Genomic DNA, 17,284 nt, shown 5'->3' with positions numbered 1-17,284 from the left:
TTGAAAAACGGTCCTTTTTTTCAGCGCCGTGGTAATTTTGAACGGTCGCTAAACGAACTGTGCTTGTAAGCAGCCTCCTCTTCTTTTAACGACCCCCATAATCCCTTGCGGGGTGGAGTCTGGGCGACTGAATGGAGCTGAGTGTTTTAATGGCCGGATGCCTTTCCCGACGCCAGGGCAGAGTTTTGTTCGGCAAATATACTCTCATTGTGCCCAGAGAGAGAAATAGGAGCCTCTAACTAGGATCGAACTCACAGCCTCCTGGTTGTGAGGCGAGAGGCTCCACCCCTAGGCCACCCCACCACTCTTTTTTTTTTCCCGTTCCGTTGTAATTGTGAATGGTCACTAAACGACCTGCGCTTGTAAGCAGCCTGCAGGAATTAAAATGATGCAAAGCTTCCCTTGCAGAATAAGCGTTGATCCAATTTGGGAAGCCTTTAAAATCCTGGGGGAAAAAATGAATCTGCTTTGGTGCTTCGATTCTTTTTTTACCTTTTCAAAGAAGTCTCGTTAAAAACAAAAACAGAAAAAAACAAAACTCAGCAGGATGCTGGATTAATGATCAACCATAATCCCCAATATGAGCAAACTCTTAAAAAAGAAAAGAAACCTACGTAAATTAACCTGCTGGCTGAGGATTTTATCGCCTTCGTTTCCACGTTGGTTGCAGAGGAAGAGAAAAATCAATTTCCTGCCTGTGGCTTTTTATGAGAGAATGTGGAAACCCAACAAACAAACAAACAAACAAACCGGGGGAAAAAAAGAGAATTAGAGAATTGTATCAAGTGGGAAGGAAACCTTTTAAAGGGCATCTAGTCCGCCCTTTCTGCAAGGGGAAGGAAAACCGGTTTCAACACTCTGGAAGAAGTAGCTGGCAAGAGTCTTCAAACGTCTCCGGAAATGGAAAATTGTCATCCATCCATCTCTGTGAAGGAAGAACATTCTGGAATAAAATGCCGTTTTTAAAATTTCAAGATATGTGAAAGTCTTGGGATATGTTTCTGCCTGTTTGGTTTGTCTGTCTGTCTTATTTATCTATCTAACATCCATCCATCCATCCATCCTATCTATCTATCTATCTATCTATCTATCTATCTATCATCTATCTATCTATCTATCTATCTATCTATCTATCTATCATCTCTCTGTGTCACACTATCTCTTTTCTTCATCTCTATTATCTATCTATCTATCTATCTATCTATCTATCTATCTATCTATCTATCATCTCTATTATATTTTCTCATTTATATTATCAATTACATCTATCTATCATTTATCTATCTATCTACCTACCTACCCAGCTACCTATCATCTCTCTGTGTCACACTATCTCTCTCTTTTCTTCATTATCTATCTATCTATCTATCTATCATCTCTCTGTGTCACATTATCTCTCTCTTTTCTTCACCTCTATTATCTATCATCTATCTATCTATCTATCTATCTATCTATCTATCTATCTATCTATCTATCTATCTATCTATTTATCTACCTATTATCTCTCTGTGTCACATTATCTCTTTTCTTCATCTCTGTCTTTATCTATCTATCCATCTATCCGTCCAGCCACCAATCCTCTGTCACCCCCTCTCTTTTTATCTATCATCTATCTGTCATCTGTCAATCTATCTATATCTTCTCTCACACACAAAATCTATCTATCTATCTATCTATCTATCTATCTATCTATCTATCTATCTATCTATCTATCTATCATCTATCTGTCTGCATATCTTTCTATCTCATCTATCTATCCATCCACCCACCTATTTTCTATCTATCATCATTTATCAATCTATTATCTATCATAATTTATTTATCATCTATCGTCTATATCTCTCTCTATCTGGCTGTCTATCTATCATCATTTATCTATCATCTATCATTTATCAACTATGATGGGGGGTTGGACTAAATGACCTACAAGGTCCCTTCCAACTTTTGTTATTCTGTTCTGTTCAATCTCTATCATCTCTCTCTTTCTCTCTCCCTCTCTTTCTCTCTCTCTCCCCTCCATCTCTCTCCCCTCCCTCTCTCTCTCTCTCTCTCATATCTATCCATCTATCTATTTTTTGCAACCGATAGCTTTGAAAATGGGGGCCTGTCACAGAATGAATCAATTCATTGCCTCGGTAACCTTAACATTGCTTATTTTTTCACAAAAAAGCCAAGTTGCTTGCAAACGAAATGAATTGGGAGGTGGGGGGGGGGAGGGGCGAGGAAGGAATTAACATTGTTTCCCCTCCCCCCCAAAAAAGTTAGAACCCTCTTGGTACCTGGGAAACCTTTCGCCGGGCGCTGTGCCATGCCTCTTCCCAAAGAGCCGCAAAATGAGTTTTTAATCCGTGCCCGTGATTGTAGAGGAAAGAAATTGAACTTAATTTAGGGGTTTTTTTTTTTAAAGGCAGGGGGAGGTAGATGTTATCTGGGGATAAGCCTTGCCCACAAATTACCCCCTTTTTTCCCTGCCAGGGTGGGGAGGAGGAGGAGGAGGTGGGGCTGCCTGGGCAGGAAGGGGTTAAGCTTAAGCTGCTTGGCTGGTGATAGCAAAGCCCTTTGCTCTGTTCAACCAGGAGGAGGGAAAAGGGAAAGAAAAGACTCCCACAATCTGGAGGTTTCACTCATTCCTGCCCCGTCTGAGCTTCGGGAAGGAAGGAGAGGCGGGCACCGCAGGATTTGCTGGGCTGGGGACCCCAGGAGACGCCAGGCGTGCCCGCCAGAGAGCTGGAGAAAGCAACTTGGGAGTGATCCCTGCCTTTGCCCGAGAGGCAGATCCAGAAGGGGAGTGAGTAGGGGGGGTCCTACCCCCAAAGCAGGGGAGTGGGCAAGTTTGGACAGCGGCTCTGGATAAACATGGGGTGCCCAGCTTGTGTGTGAGCCCCGCCGGCTGCATGCCACCACTCGGTGGGTCGCTGCCTAGGAAGGAATTTGGGGAAGGGGAGGAATTAAAGAGTTGGGGGTCTCTCTCTGTACCCCTTGCAAGAACTAGGAATCTGGGGAGGTCTCTAGAGTCAGATAAAGGAAGGAGTGTGGGTGGGCCGCAGGGGCCCAGTTGGTGCCCCATGGAGGGTGTGATGCTGGCGTGGGCGCTGCTGGCCGTCTTGACTCAGTGGGATCGGGCCGACGGCGCCAACCTCATTCTGGCTGTCATCCTGCCACACCACAACACCACCTACCCGTGGGCCTGGCCACGGGTCGGCCCGGCCATCGAGCTGGCCATCCAGAAGGTGAACGCCCAGCCTGACCTCTTGCCGGGCTACACAGTGCAGCTGGTTTTCTCCAGCAGCGAAGACAGTCAAGGGATTTGTTCGGACATTACGGCCCCGCTGGCCGCCGTGGACCTGAAGATGGCCAACAACCCCCCTCACGTCTTCGTGGGACCGGGCTGCGTCTACACCACGGCGCCCGTGGCCCGCTACGCCAGACATTGGGGCCTGCCCGTGGTGACGGCGGCGGCCGAGGCCGTCGGCTTCAACCTCAAGGAAGACCAGTATGCTTTGGTGACCCGCACGGGAGCCAGCCACAGCAAGCTGGGCGAGTTCGGAGTCAGCCTCAGCCAGCATTTCAACTGGAGTAGCCGGGCTATGTTGCTCTACTGGGAGAACAATAAGGACGACCGTCCGTGTTACTTCGCCGTCGAGGGTCTCTACCTCCAACTGCCATCCTTCCACAACATGACGATCAAAGACGTCACTTTCATGGACACCAATTACACCGACCTCATCCAGGAGATCAAGGAGAAAGCTCGGAGTAAGTTCCCCGCCGACTTTAGGGCATCCTTCCGTTGTTGACCTTGGGAAGAAGAAGGAGGAGGAGGAGGAGCAATGGGGACCCCCCTTCTCTTCTCTTTTAAGGGGGCTGGGGAGCAGGGAAAACACTTGGTGGGTTCTCGGAGGGATTCTTGCCGAAGTTTGGTTGGCATCTAGAGAAGGAACTCCTTGTCCTGCAGAAGGTCAGCTCTGTCAGGTGGGACCTCGGAGGGCCTGCCTTCGGGGTCTTCCTTGGGCCCACGAGCCTGTTTTCCAAGCTCGGGAGGGTCCAAAGAGTTGCCTCTGAGCATGGCCAGAAAGCTTCTGTTCACCGCGGAGCTGATGGATGTTGTGCGACTCGCTTAACAATCTCCTTGCTTAGGACGGAAATTCTGCATGACTCGCTTAACAATCTCCTTGCTTAGCGATGCAAATTTGGAATGACTCGCTTAGCAACAAAAATTCTGGTCTCTGTTGTGGCTGTAAGTCGAGGAGTACCTGTATCAGGGAGGACTGAGCTAAAAAAATCCGTGCGGGCCAGCTAAATTTCCCGTGGCACGCATCATCCCCTCAAACTCCTCAAACTTCCTCTCTTTCGCCTGGGGTGAGTTGCGGTTGTCATCTGCAAAGTTGTTATTTCAGGATCTGGCTTCTTTTCTCAGGAATGTTCCCAGACGCTCCAAGGCCCCCTCCCCAAAAAAGGAGCTTGCAAAACCCGTAAATCTTAACTCGAGGAATTAATATCCAGAGCTCCGCCGTTACGCTGAGTTTTTACTTATTTTTTGTCTTGCAAAATAGATATATTGCCATTCCGATATCCTCCCTCGCAGCCTGAACAGCTGGCTGGTTGATCCTCCTGGCAGAAGAAAGTCAGGAAATAAATATAAATCAATTTATCAGCCCTTGTCAGAATTGGACCCCGAGGCGTATATATACGGTCTCTCCATCTGCACGGGTCGATCCGAAGACTCCGGGAAGGCCTTGGGATGGGGAATCATCCCAGCTGAGAACTGAAAAGTTATTTCATTTATTTATTTTATTTTATTAAATTTCTATACCGCCCTACTCCCGAAGGACTCAGGGCGGTGAACAGCCACAGGATAAAACACGTAAATACAAAAATTTAAAATAGAATAAAAGCGAATTAAATAATTTGGCTGAACAAATTTAAAATACCCCCGTAATTTAAAAACAAATTAAAATTTACATTTCAAAAGGGGAGAAGATTTAGGCCAGGCCATTTCAAAAAGAAATATATCTCTTTTGGGGGGAGAAAAATCGACTTTTTTTAAAAAAAAATCGATTTTGCAGCTGAATCCGGACTCTGTATGTTAACCTGCCCACTTGGACTTCTGCACAGGTTACCTGAGCCGAGGGCAGCTTGCTTGCAAAGGCGGCTCCCCAATTGAGGAATTCTGGCTTCCTTGCACCGTTGCACAATTGTGTGTGTATATATGTGTGTGTGTGTGTGTGTGTATGGGAGAGAATTGTGTTTGTGTGCACTGGCAGGCATGTCCCTGCGTAGCCAAAGGTCCCCTCCCGTTCTCCAACTCCTGCCCTTCGCTTTCGGCTGTTTCCTGCTGATTTTAAAAGCTTCCCCGATAACGGATTGTTTGCTAGCAGGATCTTAAGGAAGGGAGGCTCCTTTGAGGTCATCTGTCCCATCCCTGTTCGATTCAAGGCGAGAGGTCCTGGCCGAGGACTTCTCGCCTCGGTTTCCTGACCGAGTTACGTAGCCTCCGTTTCCGGATTTCCAAGGATGGATAATAACATAATAATATAACTATAATAATAACAATAATAATATCTCTCTCATGTCTCTCTCTCATATCTGTCTCTCATATATCTCTATCATCTCTCTCATATCTATTTGTCTGTCTATCATCTCTCTCTCCTCTCTCTCCTCTGTCTATCATCTCTCTCTCTCTCATATCTCTATCAATTTATCTATTTATTTATCATCTCTTTCTCTCTAACATCTCTCATATCTATCTGTCTATCTCTCTCTGTTGGTCTGTATCTCTCATCTCTCTCTCTCTCATATCTGTCTGTCTCATATATCGCTATCATCACTCTCATCTCTTTCTCATCTCTCTCTCTCTCTCTATCATCTCTCATATCTATCTATCTCTCTCATCTCTCTCTGTTGGTCTGTATCTCTCATCTCTCTCATATCTGTCTGTCTCTCATATATCTCTATCATCTCTCTCATCTCTCTCTCTCATCTCTCTCATCTCTGTCTGTCTATCTCTCTCTCATTCTCTCTCTCATATCTGTCTATCTCTCTCATCTCTATCTATCTGTCGATCAGTCTCTCGTCTGTCTGTCTCTCTCATATCTATCTCTCATCTCTCTCTCATCTCTCTCTCTCTCAATCATCTTTCTCTCTCTCTCACCTCTCTCTCAATCATCTTTATCTCTCTCTTTCTCTCCCTCTCAATCATCTTTATCTCTCTCTCATCTCTCTATCATCTTTATCTTTCTCTCACCTCTCTCTCAATCATCTTTATCTCTCTCTCTCTCTCAATCATCTTTATCTCTCTCTCTCTCTCGCTCAATCATCTTTATCTCTCTCACCTCTCTCTCTCTCAATCATCTTTATCTCTCTCTCTCTCTCTCAATCATCTTTATCTCTCTCACCTCTCTCTCTATCATCTTTATCTCTCTCTCTATCATCTTTATCTCTCTCTCTCTCAATCATCTTTATCTCTCTCTCACCTCTCTCTCTCAATCATCTTTATCTCTCCCTCTCAATCATCTTTATCTCTCTCTCACCTCTCTATCATCTTTATCTCTCTCTCTCTCTCTCTATCATCTTTATCTCTCTCTCTCTCAAACATCTTTATCTCTCTCTCTCTCTCAATCATCTTTATCTCTCTCACCTCTCTCTCTATCATCTTTATCTCTCTCTCTCTCTCTCTCTCAATCATCTTTATCTCTCTCTCTCTCTCAATCATCTTTATCTCTCTCTCTCTCTCGCTCAATCATCTTTATCTCTCTCTCACCTCTCCTCTATCATCTTTATCTCTCTCTCTCTCAATCATCTTTATCTCTCTCTCTCTCTCGCTCAATCATCTTTATCTCTCTCTCACCTCTCCTCTATCATCTTTATCTCTCTCTCTATCATCTTTATCTCTCTCTCTCTCTCTCTATCATCTTTATCTCTCTCTCTCTCTCAAACATCTTTATCTCTCTCTCTCTCTCTCTCTCTCAATCATCTTTATCTCTCTCACCTCTCTCTCTCTCTCTCTCTCTCTCAAAGGATTGTAGCGTGTGAAAGGCTTGGAATGGGCAGCCCCGCTTGGAAATAGCTGAGCCCCCAACGCAGGTTGGGAGAAGGGCTGAAAGTTGCTTTCCCCCTCTCTTGCAAGTCAGCAAAACAGGAAAAAGCTGGCTCGGGCAGGGGGCTGCTGGCGTGTGCTGGGACCCCACCCGGGGGACAGAGCGTGTCCCTTGACCTTGGTTGCCGGTGGCGGGAAGGACGCTCGGCAGGAAAATAACAGGATGTCTCTCGGCCCGAGGCCCAGCGAGCGACTGCAAAAGAGCGAAAGTCCAGCCTCCCTCCTTTTGCCAGGTGTGCAATGGGTATAAAGGGATGCCCACCTGGGCTGGCACCTTTTCCTCTCTTTATGTGAACGGTAGCAATGCCAGCAGGGTTTGGGAGCAGCCCCGGGCTTGCAAGGATGCATCAAACCAACATGGTCCCCAATCATGGTTAGTTGGTTACGTCTGGGGGTGCCAGCCTCAGATGCATTCGATGCTCGTGGTTGTTTTTCCTGCTGTTTCCACTGTGGAAGCTTCTGCATTCGAGAGAGAGAGAGAGAGCGGAGATTCTTACTCCCAAGGGGATCTTGTGGCAGGGAGTTCCGGAGGAAAATTGGACATTGTCCAAAGAAGCTTTGAGCCCCCCCCCCGCCCCCGGTTCCTTCTTGGGGTCCGTTCCATTAAACTCCAGTAGCTTCAGAGAGCTCAGACTGGTTCCCACTCCCACAAACTCCGAATCGTGGTTATTTTTGTAAGATGAAAAAGGCTACTTTTCCGCTGGCCTAAACAAGGAGTAAGCGGTGGACAAACCCTTAATGGTGGTTTCTTCCCGGGTCTCCAGGGTGAAAGCTACCCCTGGGGAAAGGCGAGGGTCTCCTTTTGCAGAAAAAAAGGGAATTTAATTTCATTTTGGGGTGGGGTTTCTCTTTTTCTTTTTTTTGGACTCGCAGCAGTAACCTTGCTTGTCGAAGCAAAACGGAGCTCGTTCGAATGTCCTTTTTGGCACCGTTTTCTCCTCCTCCGCCCCAGCTGAATTTTTTCCTCCTTGCTGCCCAGGGTTTTGCCAAGCAGGGGGTCAGGCTCTGCCCGGGCGAGGAGGGCAGGTTGCTAGGTTTTTATCGTGCCCGGCAGCTCGGCTGGAAGCATTGGCTGCTTCCTTGCAAAGAGTCATCCAGAGGCATTTGTCAAAGCTGACGAGCCCAGGGAAAGGAGAAAGAAAGGAGAGAGGAGAAAAGAGGAAAGAGGAAGGAGGAAAGGAGAAAGGAGAAAAGAGGAAGGAGGAAGGTGGAAAGGAGGAAGGAGAAAGGAGGAAAGAGAAAAGAGGGAGGAGGAAAGGAGGAAAGGAGGAAGGTGGAAAGGAGAAAGGAGAAAAGAGGAAGGAGGAAAGTGGAAAGGAGAAAAGAGAAAAGAGGGTCTTTCTGTCCCTCCATCTCTATCATCTCTATCAAACTCTATCATCTATGCATTTATCTGTCTTTGTCTAAGTGTCTGTCTGTCTCCATCCATCTATTATCTATCTATCTATCTATCTATCTATCTATCTATCTATCTATCTATCTATCTATCTATCTATCATCTATCCTCTCTCATATCTCTCTCATCTATCTATCTCTATCATCTCTCTCTCATCTCTCTCTCATCTATCTATCAACTATCTATCTCTATCTATCTCTATCATCTCTGTCTCTCTCTCTCATCTCTCTCTCATCTCTCTCATCTATCTATCTATCTATCTATCTATCTATCTATCTATCTATCTATCTATCTATATCTATCAATTATCTCTCATCTATATATCATCTATCAACTATCTATATCTATCTATCATCTCTCTGTCTCTCATCTTTCTCTCATCTATCTCTCATCTATCAACTATCTATCTCTATCTATCATCTCTGTCTCTCTCTCTCATTTCTCTCATCTATCTATCTATCTATCTATCTATCTATCTATCTATCTATCATCTCATCTCTCTCTCATCTATCTATCTATCTATCTATCTATCTATCTATCTATCTATCTATCATCTCTCTCTCTCTCTCTCTCATCTCTCTCTCATCTCTCTCTCTCTCTCTCTCTCTCTCTCTCTCTCTCTCTATCTATCTATCTATCTATCTATCTATCTTTTTTTTTACAGCTGACAGAGCAGGGACCAAAGATTGTGAACTGGGCAGGGAGTCCCGAAACCAGATCCGATCCAAACCTCCCAACTCTTTAATGACATACTGGAAGGGCTGGGGACGATGGGCTTTATCGTCCGATCTCTGACACCGTTGGGGGTGGGTGGGGGTGGCGGGGAAAGCATCCTCCCCCCACCGTCCAGCCCCTTGGCTCTTCCATCCCGGGGTCTCCCCTTGTGCCGACGTGTGAGTCGTTGTGCTGCTTCCTCCGCAGTTGTGTACGTCTGTTGCGCGCCCGACATCTTCCGCGGGCTGATGCTCCAGGCGCACCGCGAAGGCCTGACCGCCGGCGAATACGCCTTCTTCTACATCGATCTCTTCGGTACCACCCTCCGGAGCTCCCGATTTCCCGACGGGACACTTCCTTGGCGACGCGGAGATGGGAACGACGGGGCGGCCCGCGAGGCCTACAAGGTGAGTGCGGGGCAGCCAAGCTTCCTTGACCCCGTCCGGGGTCAGAAGGACCGCGTGTCCGAATGCGCCAGGAGATGGGAGAATTTCGTTTCCAGGCGTAATTTTGGTGCCGGCCAGGGGTTGAGTTTTGAACAAGCCAAAACTTTGGGTTAGATTCGGGGATTGTTGCTAACCAGGTTAGGGCATCCCTTTCGGCTCCTTTCACAGTCCGTGGGGCAGGTAGTCCTCGATTTATGACCGCAAATGGAACCCCTGAATTTTCGGTTGTTCACTGAGATGTTTGGGAAGGGAGTTTTACGACCCGTTTTACGACCGAGGACTAGCTGCAAGGGGAGATTGGAAGCAGCCCTTGGGGAAGGGTGGGGGGGGGGCAAAAATAGCTCAGGGAGGGGAGGGGGAGGCTCAGGTTGAAGGTTCCCCCACTTCATGTGTTTAAGAAGAGACGGGACGGTCCCTTATCTAAAAGGGTAGAGGCCGGACTCCTGCCTGAGCAGCGGGCTGGACTAGAAGATCTTCATGGTCCCTTCCATCACTTTCATTCTGTTATTCTCCTTTCCTTTCCTTTTTCCCCCTTTCCTTTCCTTTCCTTTTTCTTCTTTCCTTTCCTTTCCTTCTTTCCTTTCCTTTCCATTCCTTTTCTTTTTTCCTTTCCTTTCCTTCTTTCCTTTCCTTTCTTTTTCTTATTTCCTTTCCTTCTTTCTTTTCCTTTCTTTTCCTTCTTTCCTTTCCTCCTTTCCTTTCCTTTCTTTTCCTCCTTTCCTTTCCTTCTTTCCTTTCCTTTCCTTTCCTTTCCATTCCTTTTCTTTTTTCCTTCCCTTTCCTTTCCTTTCTTTTTCTTCTTTCCTTTCCTTCTTTCCTTTCCTTTCTTTCCTTCTTTCCTTTCCTTTCCTTCTTTCTTTCCCTTTCTTTTCCTTCTTTCCTTTCCTTTTCCTTTCCTTTCCATTCCTTTTCTTTTTTCCTTTCCTTTCCTTTCCTTTCCTTCTCTTTTCCTTTCTTTTTCTTCTTTCCTTTCCTTCTTTCCTTTCCTTTCCTTTCCTTTCTTTTTCTTTCCTTTCTTTTCCTTTTCCTTTCCTCCTTTCCTTTCCTTTCTTTCCTTCTTTCCTTTCCTTTCTTTTTCTTCTTTCCTTTCCTTTCTTTTTCTTCTTTCCTTTCCTCCTTTCCTTTCCTTTCCTTTCTTTCCTTCTTTCCTTTCCTTTCCTTCTTTCTTTTCCTTTCTTTTTCTTCTTTCCTTTCCTTTCTTTCCTTCTTTCCTTTCCTTTCCTTCTTTCCTTTCCTTTCTTTTTCTTTTTTCCTTTCCTTTCCTTTCCTTTCCTTTCCTTTCCTTTCCTTTCCTTTCCTTTCCTTTCCGTCTTTCCATCACTAGAGGTTTTCAAGAAGAGACTGCACATCCATTTGTCTTCAACGCTCTAAATTCTGCTCCTTTACCAGGGGGCTGGACTAGAAGACCTCCAAGGTCCCTTCCAGCTCAATTCTATTCTAAAGATTCTGGAGCTCCCACCCCCCCAAAAAAAACAAACCCTGCAAGAAAACTTTGATGCAATTGAGCGGAGGTCTTGAATTCGGATTCTTGCTTTGGAAAGGAGGCCCCCAGGCCGGGGATGAGGGGTTGTGGAGTGACCGGAAGGGGCTCGCCTATCGCCAGCCCGGCCTGCTTTTCTCTCCTCCGGCCTTGTTTGAAAGAAAGGAAGGAAGTGAGATAAATTGCCCGGATGTTGAAGCCGGCAGGTTGCAGCTATTAATAAACCCCCGTTGAGCTAAAAGTTGCTCTTTTCAACTTAAAAAAGGGGATCGTTTTGGGGTAGGGGGAGGCAGTTTGAGAAGCTGAAAAGAGATTAAAAAGGGAGCAGGCCGTTCCCGGAAAAGCCGATCCGTGGTCGTTTTTCCGTTCCTCGTTCCGTAGAACCTCCAGCTTCAGGGGCAGTATATCAGGCTGAATTTTTGCCAGCGATAAACGAAGGCCCAGAAAAACCTCAAAGAAAATAAGATCCCACCAGGGGGAAAAGCCTTAAATTTGGATGATTTTTCTCGGCCATCACGAAGTTATCATCCTGTGTTTGCTCTCTTGGTCGCTAAACGACCGAGGTTATAAGTCGAGGACTACCCACAGCGAGGGGTTTCTGGCCCAGGCAACGGGGGTTGGATCGGGTGATTTCCCTAAGCTTCTTGCTTTCTACGATTCGGCGGAGGATCTCATCCGCAAAACACGGCTCCGTGGAGCCTCCATGGGTGAGGGAAGTCTACCTGAAGAGTTATACGTTGAGGACTGCCCACAGCGAGGGGTTTCTGGCCCAGGCAACGGGGGTTGGATATCGGATGATATCTCTTTAATTTCCCTGCTTTCTATGATTGTAGGGAGGATCTCGTCTGCAAAACGGCTCCGTGGAGCCTCCATGGGTGGGGAAAGTCTACCTGAACAGTTATAAGTTGAGGACTACCCACAGTGAGGGGTTTCTGGCCCAGGCACAGGGTTGGATCAGATGATTTACCTAATCTTTCTTTCTACAATTCGACGGAGGATCTCGTCTGCAAAATGGCTCCGTGGAGCCTCCATGGGTGGGGGAAGTCTACCTGACCCCATGGAACGATGATGGGCGGAAAGCTTTGAAAAAAAAGTCGCCGAGTGACATAAATTCAGAATCGGGCGGTTGTGCCAAAGGTTTTTGGGGTTTCGAAACTCCCGCTGGCTCGGCTGTCGGGCAGGGAGGATGGGAGTTGTAGTCCATCTCCCGGAAGTGTCTCGAAACAGGCTGGTGGGCTCAAGTTAATGATGCTAGATAATCTGCCTCCCGCCCCCAATATTGGGGTAAAGTCATTTTGTCCTTCTTGACCCCCCTCCCCAGGCTGTCATGCTCCTCACTTACGCCGAACCCCAAAATCCTGAATACCGTCAGTTTCTCCAGTACATCAAACGTACCTCCCAGGAGCAGTTTAACTTCACCGTGGAAGACGGACTGGTAAGGAGGAGACGAAGTCGAGGCAAAACGTAGAATAATAGGCTTGGAAGGAACCTTAGAGGTCTTCTAGTCCAGCCCCCCATTTCCCCCCCCCATATTTGGGGCTGAAAAGTGGCAATCCTCGAACTCGGCACCCAACGCCGGGCTCGAATTCCAGCCTGGTTCCCACTTGCTGTTGAATCTCCAGGCAGGTTTAACCACCATCGGTGGAAGAAGCCATGCTGGCTTGTTCCCCTTGTCTCGGCCGCGCATCCCGCGTGGAAATGAGGCCACCCAGCGATCCATCTCTTTCGAGAGGAGCGCGAAGAAGGGAACCCAGCCAGGTTCGCAAGCGGGCCAGGTGCGCGTCGTGACTTCCCGGCACAATCTTGGGGCCGGCCGCAAAGCCGCGATTGCTCCTTCGGCACCCTCGCGAGTGGATTTGGGTCTTGGAATCGAATCCTTCGCACGCCTGACTCAGTGCCCACCCCCCCCGCCTGCCTGGCTCTCGAAGCAGTGGGTTTGATCCTCCCCACTTCTCCAGCTTTATCCATCCCTGGATCCTGAAAAAAATCTCTAAATTTTCCAGGAAAATTTCATCGCGGGGGCTTTTCACGACGGGGTGATGCTTTACGCCCAGGCGGTAAACGAGACGTTGGCGCAGGGCGGCTTTCCCGCCAATGGCACGGCCATCACACTCCAAATGCGTAACCGGACTTTATACGGTCGGTATCCCTGCAGATACTAATTTAGGGGTCGAAACATCCCTGGGGTGAGGTCTCCAATGGCAGACAGGCTTAGAATCCATCAGGAGGGGACCTCAAGAGGTCATCCAGCCTGACCCTCCGCCGATGGTGCGACCCCCCCCCTTAGAATGGTGATTCTCGTTTGGGCCGCTTGACGTTCTTAAATCGATCAGTATTTTACCTCATAAAATAAAAATGGAGATGTTTTAAAAGGTTTAATTTAAGGCCGAAGACCCTCCGGGGGGGGTGTCTCCTTGCGGGTGGAAATTTCGGACATTTGAAGGTTTGGGGTTATTTTATTTTATTTTATTTTTTAAAAAAATCCTTCTGCCTTGCAGGAATCACGGGGGCCATGCGGATCGACCAGAATGGGGACCGGGAAATGGATCACTCCCTCTGGGATTTAGATCCGGCCAGGGGAGAGTTTGAGGTTAGTGGAATGGCGGAAAAAAAAAACTTGGCTTGGAGTTGTAGAGACCCACCCGTGATTTGGATCCGATCAAAGAAATTTCTACGCTGTTCTAGAAGAATCTTTCGACTCCCAGAATCCCCCAGCCAGCATGCTTTAAAACGGGTGAACTTCAACTCCCAGAATCCCCCAGCCAGCATGCTTTAAAACGGGTGAACTTCAGGTCCCAGAATTCCCCAGTCAAATGACTGGCTGGGGAATTCTGGGAGTTGAAGTCCATCCCTCTTAAAATCACTGAGTTAAGGTTACCCACTCCCAAATAATATATATATATATTTAAATCCTCTTTTCCCTTCTGGTTTCTCTCTCTCTCTCTCTCTCTCTCTCTCTCTCTCTCTCTCTCTCTGTCTCTCTTTCTCTCTCTCTTTCTTTCTCTGTCTCTCTCTCTTTCTCTCTCTGCAGCTCGTGGCCAATTACAACGGGACCACCAAAAAGATCGAAATGATCCCTGGGAAAAGGATCCACTGGCCAGGCAACACCATACCGAGAGACGTGCCCTTTTGCGGATTTGAGAATGACAATCCTCTTTGTCAGAAAGGTGCAGCTTTGGGTGGAAAGAAACATGCCCGAAATGGGTTTGACTGCGGAACTCCCTTCCACTTGAATTGTGGACTGGGGCAAGGGACCACCAAAATATATCCAATATAGATGCATATATTCAGGTGGGATTTAAACCACCTTGACTGAGCTGGTTTAGAAGATTTGGGGTTTGTTTTTCATTGGTTTAAATGTTGATCACGGACGCCGCCAAATTGGGATCGGCTTCGTCAGAGGAATCTCCTTCCTCTGCTTTTATTTTTATTTTTTTTCCTTCTCCCTCCCAGCTTCTTTCTCCTTGCTGGAGATCTTGTCGCTTGTGATGACTTTGCTCCTCTTCGGCATCATCGTCACGGCTTTCTTTGCCTACCGGTGAGTTTGCAGAGTTGATCCCACCCGGCAGAAAAATCGATTTTTATGCTTCGGGTCTGGGATCCACTTGATTTTCAGGCAGGATATTCATGACTGGTTGATCCCCAATGGGCCTTCCTCGGCTCCCCCCAATGTTTGTTTATGCAAAGCTAATTCTGAGCGATGCTATTTAAACCGAAGCCAATTCTGAGCGATGCAGATTAAAGCAAAATCAATTTTGATCGATGCAATTTAAAGCAAAGCCAATTCTGATTAATGCATTTAAAATGAAGCCAATTCTGAGCCATGAAGATTAAAGCAAAATCAATTCTGATCAATGCAGTTTAAAGCAAAGCCAATTCCGAATGAAGCCTTTAAAATGAAGCCAATTCTGATTAATGCAGTTTAAAGTCAATTCCAAGTGAAGCATTTAAAACGAAGCCAATTCTGAGCAATGCAGTTTAAAGCAAAGCCAATTCCGAATGAAGCCTTTAAAATGAAGCCAATTCTGATTAATGCAGTTTAAATCAAAGTCAATTCCGAGTGATGCATTGAAAACGAAGCCAATTCTGATTAATGCAGTTTAAAGTCGATTCCAAGTGAAGCATTTAAAACGAAGCCAATTCTGATTAATGCAGTTTAAAGCAAAGCCAATTCTGAGCGATGCATTTAAAACGAAGCCAATTCTGATTAATCCAGTTTAAAGTCAATTCCAAGTGAAGCATTTAAAATGAAGCCAATTCTGATTAATGCAGTTTAAAGCAAAGCCAATTCTGAGCGATGCATTTAAAACGAAGCCAATTCTGATTAATGCAGTTTAAAGTCAATTCCAAGTGGAGCATTTAAAACGAAGCCAATTCTGAGCAGTGCAGTTTTAAAGTAAAATCAATTCTGAGTGAAACATTTAAAACAAAGCCAATTCTGAGCAATGCAGTTTAAAGTCAAGTCAATTCCGAGTGAAGCATTTAAAACAAAGCCAATTCTGATTCATGCAGTTTAAAGCAAAGCCAATTCTGAGCGATGCATTTAAAACGAAGCCAGTCCCGAGCTGCTAATTAACGGGAAGATTTTATGAGATGGGTTGGGTAGCGATGGGGGAAATGGCGAGGGCTGTTTTGCTTTTCACCATATGAACTGGTTGTGGCGGGATCGCCTGTTTGCAAAATAAAAAAAGGAAGAAAATTGAGGGACGGGCCAACCATACCTTCTGCCTCGGTGTGTTTTCCCCACGCCGTTATAGGAAAATGAAGTTGGAAAAGGAGTTGGCTTCCGAATTTTGGCGTGTCAGCTGGGAGGACGTGCAGTCGAGCAACCTGGAGAAAAACTTACGCAGCATGGGGAGCAAAGTCACGCTCTCGCTGGTGCGTACCCGCTTTTGTCGGTCTCCAAATAGGACCGCGGATTTTCTTTGCGGATTTCAGATTTCTTTTAGAATGTGATTTTTTTTGACTCCATACTGGGCCTCCCCTGCCTGGCTGGATAGCTCTTTTCCACATGGATTCCCTTGGTGCAGTGCATACGCCACCCCTTTGAGGTAGGCCACCACGTCCCTGGTCGATTGCAAAACAGGTTTGATTTGTGGCCAAAGCCCCACAAATCAAACCTCCCCCCCCGCCAAATTCAGAGGCTGGAATCTCTTCTCAAAAGCTCAGAAAGAAGCAAAAGCTTGATTATTTGTTTTTGAGGGAGGGTCTCCTGCAAAAAGGGGTTTGTCCTCACCGCTTTCCCCCCCCCGTCTTTTCTGTAGAGAGGTTCAAATTACGGATCTTTGCTAACCACCGAAGGACAATTCCAGGTTTACGCCAAGACCGCTTATTACAAAGTAAGCTTCATCTGGGATCGTTGTTGTCAGAAATGGGGAAGGCTCTGGGTTTGAGGGCTACTCCTACATGGGGGGGGGATCTTGGGGGGAGGGTCTCCCCAACACTGGGTCACCCTCCTCTTTTTTTCCCCAGGGGAACCTTGTGGCCGTGAAGCACATGAACCGGAAGCGCATCGATCTAACCCGAGATGTTTTGTTTGAGCTGAAACACGTAATTATATTTTATTCTTCCTTCTCTCTCTCTTTTTCTCTATCCACCTGCCGTCTCTCTCCCTGCTCTCTCTCTCTGTCTCTCTCTGTCTCTCTCTCTATCTCTGTCTCTCTCTCTGTCTCTCTGTCTCTCTCTCTCTCTTTCTTTCTCTCTCTGTCTCTCTCTCTCTCTCTGTCTTTCTCTCTCTCTCTCTCTCTCTCTCTTTCTCTGTCTCTTTCTGTGTCTCCCTCTGTCTTTCTCTCTGTCTCATTCTGTCTCTCTGTCTCTCTCTTTCTCTCTCTCTATCTCTGTCTCTCTTTCTCTGTCTCTTTCTGTCTCTCTCTCTGTCTCTCTGTCTCTCTCTGTGTCTCCCTCTGTCTTTCTCTCTGTCTCATTCTGTCTCTCTGTCTCTCTCTTTCTCTGCCTCTTTCTCACTGTCTCTCTCTGTCTTTCTCTGTTTCTGTCTCTGTTTCTGTCTCTGTCTCTCTGTCTCTTTATTTCTCTCTCTGTCTCTATCTTTCTCTGTCTTTGTCTCTCTCTCTATCTCTGTCTCTCTTTCTCTGTCTCTCTCTGTCTCTCTTTCTCTGTCTCTCTGTCTCTGTGTCTCCCTCTGTCTTTCTCTCTGT

The 17,284-nt window shown here is 46.6% G+C and overlaps 1 protein-coding gene and 1 long non-coding RNA gene across 2 annotated transcripts in view; one reads left to right on the top strand and one right to left on the bottom strand.

The window, feature by feature from the left end:
• Positions 1–751: 751 nt before the first annotated feature.
• LOC132712542 (uncharacterized) lies at positions 752–2,564 on the bottom strand. The gene is made up of 2 exons (XR_009623184.2): positions 2,280–2,564; positions 752–925 (listed from the first exon to the last, which is right to left on the bottom strand). It is a non-coding gene; the product is annotated as an uncharacterized LOC132712542 (long non-coding RNA).
• NPR1 (natriuretic peptide receptor 1) overlaps positions 2,508–17,284 on the top strand; it is a 27,660-nt gene continuing 12,883 nt past the window's right edge. Inside the window, exons 1-10 of the mRNA XM_060694280.2 lie at positions 2,508–3,753; positions 9,411–9,610; positions 12,451–12,564; positions 13,133–13,268; positions 13,628–13,719; positions 14,161–14,296; positions 14,583–14,667; positions 15,887–16,007; positions 16,394–16,468; positions 16,602–16,679. Of these exons, the coding sequence (XP_060550263.1) occupies positions 2,895–3,753; positions 9,411–9,610; positions 12,451–12,564; positions 13,133–13,268; positions 13,628–13,719; positions 14,161–14,296; positions 14,583–14,667; positions 15,887–16,007; positions 16,394–16,468; positions 16,602–16,679 (1,896 nt within the window). The 5' untranslated portion in view covers positions 2,508–2,894. The remainder of the gene's footprint in view (positions 3,754–9,410; positions 9,611–12,450; positions 12,565–13,132; positions 13,269–13,627; positions 13,720–14,160; positions 14,297–14,582; positions 14,668–15,886; positions 16,008–16,393; positions 16,469–16,601; positions 16,680–17,284) is intronic.

Source organism: Pantherophis guttatus, chromosome 18 (assembly GCF_059756535.1).
Source record: "Pantherophis guttatus breed Tessera chromosome 18, ASM5975653v1, whole genome shotgun sequence".
In the NCBI taxonomy this organism is placed as follows: domain Eukaryota; kingdom Metazoa; phylum Chordata; class Lepidosauria; order Squamata; family Colubridae; genus Pantherophis; species Pantherophis guttatus.
Note: the sequence above shows the minus strand (reverse complement) of the source record. Positions and strands in the feature narration are given on the sequence as shown.